This window comes from Nicotiana attenuata, unplaced genomic scaffold, assembly GCF_001879085.1.
Source record: "Nicotiana attenuata strain UT unplaced genomic scaffold, NIATTr2, whole genome shotgun sequence".
NCBI lineage: Eukaryota > Viridiplantae > Streptophyta > Magnoliopsida > Solanales > Solanaceae > Nicotiana > Nicotiana attenuata.
Window position 1 is genome coordinate 119,550 of NW_017673597.1, and position 7,962 is coordinate 127,511.

Below are 7,962 nucleotides of genomic sequence, written 5' to 3' on the forward strand. Positions count from 1 at the left end.
GTTTGAAATCATTGACTGAAACCGTTGACAAAGTTCATGCAAGCACTGCCGGTATGGTATGAGCTTCAAGTCCCGTGTTTCCCACTCTCCCTGAATCTGGTGTACAAGAAGATCCGAGTTACCCATGACCAAGATTTCCTGAACTCCTCTTGATCTCCAGGTCCATAACTAAGAGTCTATGTAGAGTCGTGAGGTGCTCACTTGGGATGACCTTGTAGTCAGTGCACAAACCTTTATCACATTTCCTGCAGAGAAGATAATCAATTTGAGTCTTGCCCATTGAATTCCGGAAAGTGACCAGGTGCTCTTCCCTCTTCGGAAAACTCGAGTTAGCTATAACCAAATCAAAAGCTCTAGCAAAATCCAATAGTGAATTACCTCCCTCATTCCTAAACCCAAAACCGTACCCGCCATGCACATCATCATAACCCCTAGCACTAGCTCCAATATGACCATTGAAATCTCCGCCAATGAACAACTTCTCTGTGTGCGGGATACTAGGCACCATCTCGTCCAAATCCTCCCAGAATTGCTTCTTGACCTCCTGGTCCAAACCTACCTGAGGAGCGTAAGCACTAATCACATTTATAGTAAACCCACCAACTACCAGCTTAATACTCATCAACCTATCACTTACCCTCCTAACCTCAACCACGAGCTCCCTGAGGTCCATGTCTACTAAAATACCTACCCCTTTCTTACCCCCAACGCTCCCTGAGTACCATAGTTTATATCCGTCTACATCTCGTGCCCTAGTACCCTTCCATCTAGTCTCCTGAACACACGCTATGTTGATCTTCCTTTTCTGAAGAATCTTACCTAACTCTATAGACTTCCCCGTCAACGTCCCAATGTTCCAAGACTCAATTCTCAACCTAGAGGCTTTCTTACCCCCTTCCCACCCCTGGACCCCATCCCCAGCCCCACCCGAGGACATGACCTTACTCTCACATCGTCCACTACTGCCACTATAAACAAAAGGTATCAGGTAAACACTACTACTAAGAACCAATAATGGGGACGAAGGACTACAGGCTACGAACCCGAGAGCTAAACACAACTCAAAGGGGCGACTACGAGAACAGTAACGCGAGCAGGCACTGGAACAATGAATCTACCACGTCCACGAAACTACCCCTATGCAAACACAGGATTAAAATGAATAGATGAAACCTTAAGCTTAAAACACTAGTAGAAAAGATAGAAAAAGTAATCAATCCAATCAAAACTGCCGGTAAGGCAACACTAAATAGATGTGCGCAAATACAATTCAAGAAATATGAAACCCGGATCACAGTCGGGGATGACCGGACGCGCTTCCAGATCCGCTGAATACTGCTGATACGATCAATTCCCATGAATAGAACCTGGATCTTTCGACTTGGTATACTCCAGATCGATACATGATTTAAATTTAATTGAAGTTTTTTAAGGGATGATCTTGAATTTTTGTTCATGTCTTTCCCATGGGCAAAACTTCAAGTTTAACAAGTGTTGCCCCCTTGCATGCCCCATGGATAACACTTTTAACTTTTACCTTGAAGTTCTGCCCATGGGGAAGCAAGGTCAAAAGTTAAAGACCATCCCATAAAGTATCCTATTTATGTAAATTTTTTTTTAATTTTTTAAACCGCTATTTATATTTTGATCTTGTTAAGATAGATCTAACGAAATACCAGCCCAAATTTTAAAACATGCTCGCAAGAATTTTGAAGCACAAAAATTTATGATGATCACCAAAATTTCATCTTTGTAACTAAAATTCTGGTGATCTATAAAAATTTGTGGCAAAATACTAACGATCACCGTAATTGCTGCATGCTTTAAAATTCTATCACAATGTTGTAACATTCCAGGGATTGAGAAAATCCTGCCGAGCAAACTTTAAAATTCTTGCATGGAGTTTTTTTTCAAACTTCTGTTACTGGGGTGTATGCGGTAAAATTGGTTAGTGATAATTGGTCGAATGAAGAGGTGACACGTGGAGTTGAAGACACAGTATGTGAGTCAGCAAATAGTTGATACCGGTTGCAAGCATGTGATCTGTGTTTAGTCAATTTCGAAGACAGGGTAACCGATAACAAGGATTTGAAGAATTTATATCGGATAGCATTCAATGAAAAACTATTACAGAGAATATCTGCGTTTATAGCTAACCGTTTTGCAGCCATCAATGACGATTTTATTCTCATTCAAGAGGAGCTTGATTTGGGGATCTTGTCTCCTTAAACATAGCTATAAATAAGAGAATTAGTATCCATTGTAAGAGACAAAAAAAATTATGTATATAAAAGCTATATTCTGCTCTCAAATTATAAAATTACTTGCTTTTTTTTGTTCTTAATATTGTTCATACTATTGCTTCCGGAGAGCTCATCATACTAGCAGGCTCGTATTTCTTCAAGTTATTTTTACATTCTTGATTTCATTTAGTTTATTTCATACTATTGGATCAAATTAATTCATGTGTCTATAAACCACGTTACAAATTTAACTGTACCATTTTACAGATAAACAATTTGGCGCCCACCCCGGGGATTAGACAATTGTGTAATTGCTTTGATCATTTCATCGGTTACTAACAAAGTTTGATTCCCTTCTTAGCAAAAGAAAAATCAGATATAGCAACTAATAATGTCAACAATTCCTACAATATTGAGGCACACAATGAACGTGAGGACATGTTCCAACCAGTGAAATCCGCAATGAAAGAGATGAAACGACTCCAGTTCGCGAAAGTCAAAATCCTCGATCATGTGAGGAGTAATGTGGATGATGAACATGTTATTAAATGGTCAAAATCTTGAGAGAGCAACAAAGGGCAATTATGGATCACCTCTCAAGACAAGATCACGTGATAACAAAGTTGAAATAGGCGTTATCGGGTGCTTCCAATAATGCTAATGGAAGAGCTTAGATTCCTCCCAGATCCCTGCAAATCAAACAGTTCAAAGAACTGGTAACAACGCTCCAAGGAGGAGTTTGGGTTTGACGAGGCAGGAGGTACAGGTAGTGAATCTGGGAACGTCAACAACACAAACGAACCTTTCAAAACCGAGCTCATGAGATTCATGAGAGAAATGAATGAGTGAATGGACTAGAATGCAAAGAAATTTCATGCTTGGATGGATCAGATCCCAGGAACACCGCCGATTTTAAAGGGATTGGATTCTAAAAAGTATATGCAGTTGCCGTTTAAACCAAGTGCAGATGTAGAGTTGATCCAAAGAGGTTTAACTTGATGGGACTTTGAATCCACATGAACATATCGCGACCTATACTATGGCTGTAAAGGGAAACGACCTGGCCCAGCACGAAATTGAATCCCTTTTGTTGAAGAAATTTGGCGAAACCCTGATAAAGGGTGCATTAACTTAGTATTCTCTTTTACCTGAGCATTCCATTAATTCTTTTGAAATGCTTGCAGATTCGTTTATCAAAGCTCATGCTGGAAAAAGAAAGGTTCAAGCAAAGAAGAAGATATATTCAGAACATACCAATCCGAACTATTGCGAGAGTTCGTGATTCAGTTTCAGAAAGAAAGAATGCTGTTACCAACAGTACCAGATGAGTGGGAAGCGGAGGCATTTACAAAGGGTCTCAACCCGTTCGACTCCGATGCATCACGGAAACTAAAGGAAAGCTTATTAGAATTTCAGGCAACCACATGGGCAGATGTTCACAATCGCTACGAGTCAAAGATCAGAATAGAATATGATCAACTGGGATCCTTGGTGTCTTCCAAAGGACGGAATCATGATAGGAATCAAAACAAATTTAAAAATGATTTTGAAGTAGATCGAAGGTCCTCTATAAGACATTTTCAACCTTACGAGAGAGCCGATGGGCATGGATAAAGGCTTTCAGTCGTCGGATAGGTTCGCTTCCAATAGAAAGGCGGATCGTGGTAGAAGTACTAGATCATTGCAGGAGAAAGAGGCGTCGGGGTCCCGATATTCAACATATCCCAGATTATCCGACTACAACTTTAACATCAACTTAGTAGAATTGGTGTCGGCTATCAAGAATATTAAAGAAGCTAAGTTCCTGAAACCAATCCGATCGGACCCTAGACAAATGGATCCTAATCTATGGTGTGAGTTCCATGGAACTCACGGCCATAGGACTGAGGACTGCCGACATCTTCGTGAAAAAGTAGCAACATTATTGAGAAATGGTCACCTCAGCGAGTTTTTAAGTGACTGCGCCAAGAACAACTATGGGAGAACCGGGATGTTGCAGAACCACCAAAACAAGTTGCAGGGCCACCTCGTATGACGATGAACATGATCTTCGTTGGAGACAAAGTAAATATGATGACATTTTTGGCAGTAAAGAAGATAAAGATATCAATAACTCATGGAAAAAGGATTCGAGAAGTCTCAGAAGATGACATCACCTTTACAGAAGAAGATGTTGATGATCTTTTTCTAACGCACAATAATGCTTCGGTAATCTCTTTTAATGTTTTAGATTTCAAAATTAAACGTGTGTTGGTTGATCCAGGAAGCTCGCCCTACATCGTACAATGGAGAGTTCTGGAGCAAGCGAAGTTAACCGGAAACATAGTTCCGGCAACAAAGCTTTTAGCTGTGTTCAACTTAGCAAGTGTTATGATATAAGGAGAAATTCTGCTGCCCACGCGTGCCGAAGGGGTAACGAAGACCATTTCGAAGTGGTAGATGGCGATATGTGTTATAATGTGATCCTGGGGAGGCCATGGATACACAAGATGAAGGCTGTACCTTCAACATATCATTAGCCGTTGAAATTTCCCACACCAGAAGGGATCAAGTAGATCATAGGAGACCAATCGGATGCAAGGGAGATGAATGCAAGGACCGTTTCTAGTAGCAAGGGTGAAGAAACGAGCAAATATGAATTATAGGAACCTGTGACTTCTTCCACCTCAACTGAAGATAATAAAGAAGAAGAGTCATCAAAGTTTTATTAGGTACTAAGGTCTTTTCAGTTACTGGAGGAAACAGATGCGACCAAATAAGCCGCAGAAGAGCTCGAACAAGTGTCCTTGTTCGAAGAGTTCTTAGAAAGGAAGTTTCACTTAGGAATGGGTTTGAGTCCCGAACTCAGGTTAAAAATTATGGATTTTCTAAAATTTAATGTTGATTGTTTTGCATGGTCACAATCAGATATGACATGTATTCTATTGGAAGTGGCTGTCCACAAACTGAGCTTGGATCCTAACTTCCCTCCGTTAAGGCAGAAGAAGCAATTGATAGCAAAGGTCAGAAACATGTTTGTTAAGAAAGAGGTAACGCGATTACTGAATATAGGTTGAATTCGGGAGGTAAATTACCCTGATGGGCTAGCTAACGTAGTGGTAGTGCCTAAAAAGAATAATAAATTTAGAATGTGTGTATATTATAAAAATTTAAATAACGCATGCCCTAAAGACTCTTTCCCATTGCCAAACATTGATCAAATGATTGATGCTACAGCCGAGCATGAGTTAATAAGTTTTCTTAATGCTTATTCCGAGTATAATCAAACACCCCACACTTAAACCATTGCTCGTCCTCGAGCAATCAAAATACACTTTTTTTATAGACACGACCTTTTTAAACAATTCTCCTAACTCATCACACCAAGAGTATTTAAAATAGACTAAGCACAAAAGCGTAACATCTTCACCTCAAGATTTGACTCACAAGTACCATGAATTATTCACAACTCACCTACTTACTCTAACATAGAGGTCACTGACATTACCTTTCCTTCATGAATCAAGTGCCCTCACACAACAAAAGAGAGTAGTTCCATACAATAAAATTTAAGAAAACTTAGGAACTCAAGATAGAAAGAATTCACTCACTCTCACAAATAACATTCATATGCCACAAAAGATGCACCATAAGCTTGCCCGTAGTGTACTACTCCACTAATCGAGCTCATTCAATCTAGGATCAATTAGGACTTTATTTGGTTGTAATGTAGGCTCCGGGACGGGTAGGATACATTTAGATATAAGAGTGACTACACCTCCCTAAGCACTTTAATACATATGCTTTAACATTCAAACCCCATACTTATGTCAAACCAAAACTCCACCTTCACATCAATGTATATTACCCCATTCTTCTTTAAGCACACTTACATCAAGAGCCACTACTTATCAAGGAATTTTGTTTTCACAACAATCCAACTATTTTTTTTCTTTTTTTCAATTCAAGTGGCTCTTACTTTTTCAAAACAGTGCACCTTTCTCCTTATTTAATTAGTTCCACTCAAAAGCCAAACCGACCACCCCACACTTTAACTTTTACACAGTTCATAATAATTCAAGTGCTCATGGGAGGTTAAAAGGTTCAAATAGATGATTAATTCAAACAAATGGGTAAGGCTTATAATGTGGTTTCCAAAGAAACAAGATTACAGGCTCAAAGGGGTTAACTATGATACATAACAACTAGGTGGGTAAAATATACATATCTGGCTCAACAAAGAAACGCCTATATCACTTCCAAGACTGAACAAAACTACTATTTCGCTTTGCAAACACACAGGGTAAGTTCTAGGCATCAAATGCAATGCACATAATATAACAAATCCTTACACACACATGGCACATAACTCACTCAGGATTGGTTTCATCAAGACACTCTAGTCAAGGCAGTTAAGCAAATTTAAGATCATAAAATTTAAGGTACTTATACAAGAGTCAAAAACTGAGTCTAAGCATCACAACCAAAGTACTCACTATTCTCAAGGCATAACAAAGTCAAGAGATATTGCTTCAATTCAAAACACAATACAATGGCTCCTACTCCCAAAAAAAACTAACTACACCCGGTTCAAACAAAACCCTTGGAAAAGAACCGCTGCATAAAGAAAAACTAAGGGGAAATTGCTACACTACCTAACAAAAGAAAATCTTTTATTTTTTATTTTTTAGACTTAAATCCCTCAAGAAAATTGTCTAATAGATCCATCGTCGGGAAAAGTCCAATCTTTTAAAAAAAAATTATTTAATTAAACTAACACAACTAAAATAGCATAGAAAGTCACCTAGACAATCTCCTCACCCCACACTTAAAATTGTGCATTGTCCCCAATGCACACCATAACTATAAAAGGGTAAAAGAGACTCCCTGGTAGGCCAAAGGCCGAAGCACTAACAGCTCATGGGGTACTCAGACTTCTCCCAAGCTTGGCCCTTCGTGTGGGTACCTCACACTTACTTCCAACCATACCATCTGGTTTGTCTGTTGCATCCTTCCAATGGCTTTGCGTTGCATGCTCCTAAAAATCAAAAATCGACACTATAAGAATAATACAATAAAAAATAAATAAAATAAGTAAATAAAGTTGGGTTGCCTCCCAACAAGCGCTTCATTTAACGTCGTGGCACGACGTGAATCACTTTTTGCCTCCGCCTCGAGCTTATGAATTGAACCCCAAGTTTTGATTCAAGCTTATGATTATGGTCATGGGGCGGTGGAACGAATCTAACTGGCCCAAGGAAATAATGTAGTATTCTGCACTCCTTGGCCTTTGTATGAGGTATGTAATCCTGACTTTCTGGCAAGAAGAATTCCAGAATATATGCACCTTGTTCCACATTCTTTGACTCTTCAATTGGCTCGGATGACTCTATTTCCATATCATCATCCAAAAATAATGTGGAAAAATGCTTGGAGTGTGGACCAATGCGCTCAAACACATGAACTTCAGGACTTTCAACATCCTCAACATCATTCACACTAGAGTCAACTAAATTTGTATCTTCAATGTCCCTGGTTGACTCTAGTATTACTTCTTCAACGTCGGCATCCTCAAATTCTAGCTGGATAGATTGTTGGTGTTCTACTCTGACCTCCTCCTCTAGCTCATCCTCGTATTTTTTTAAATCCTCCAGCCAATTCATACTCATATTGGCTACTATCCACAATGTCAACTTGTTGCGCTTTACAAGGTTCAATTAATTTATTCGCTTGAGCCTCC

General features: G+C 39.3%; 1 protein-coding gene across 1 annotated transcript; it reads right to left on the minus strand.

The window, feature by feature from the left end:
* Positions 1-118: 118 nt before the first annotated feature.
* On the minus strand, positions 119-937 carry LOC109216809 (craniofacial development protein 2-like). The gene has a single exon (XM_019381002.1). It carries the CDS (start codon positions 935-937, stop codon positions 119-121), a length of 819 nt encoding a protein of 272 aa, XP_019236547.1.
* Positions 938-7,962: the final 7,025 nt, after the last annotated feature.

Coding starts and splice junctions, on each gene's coding strand:
- LOC109216809 (XM_019381002.1), bottom strand. CDS start 937: ATGTCCTCGGGTGGGGCTGGGGATGGGGTCCAGGGGTGGGAAGGGGGT.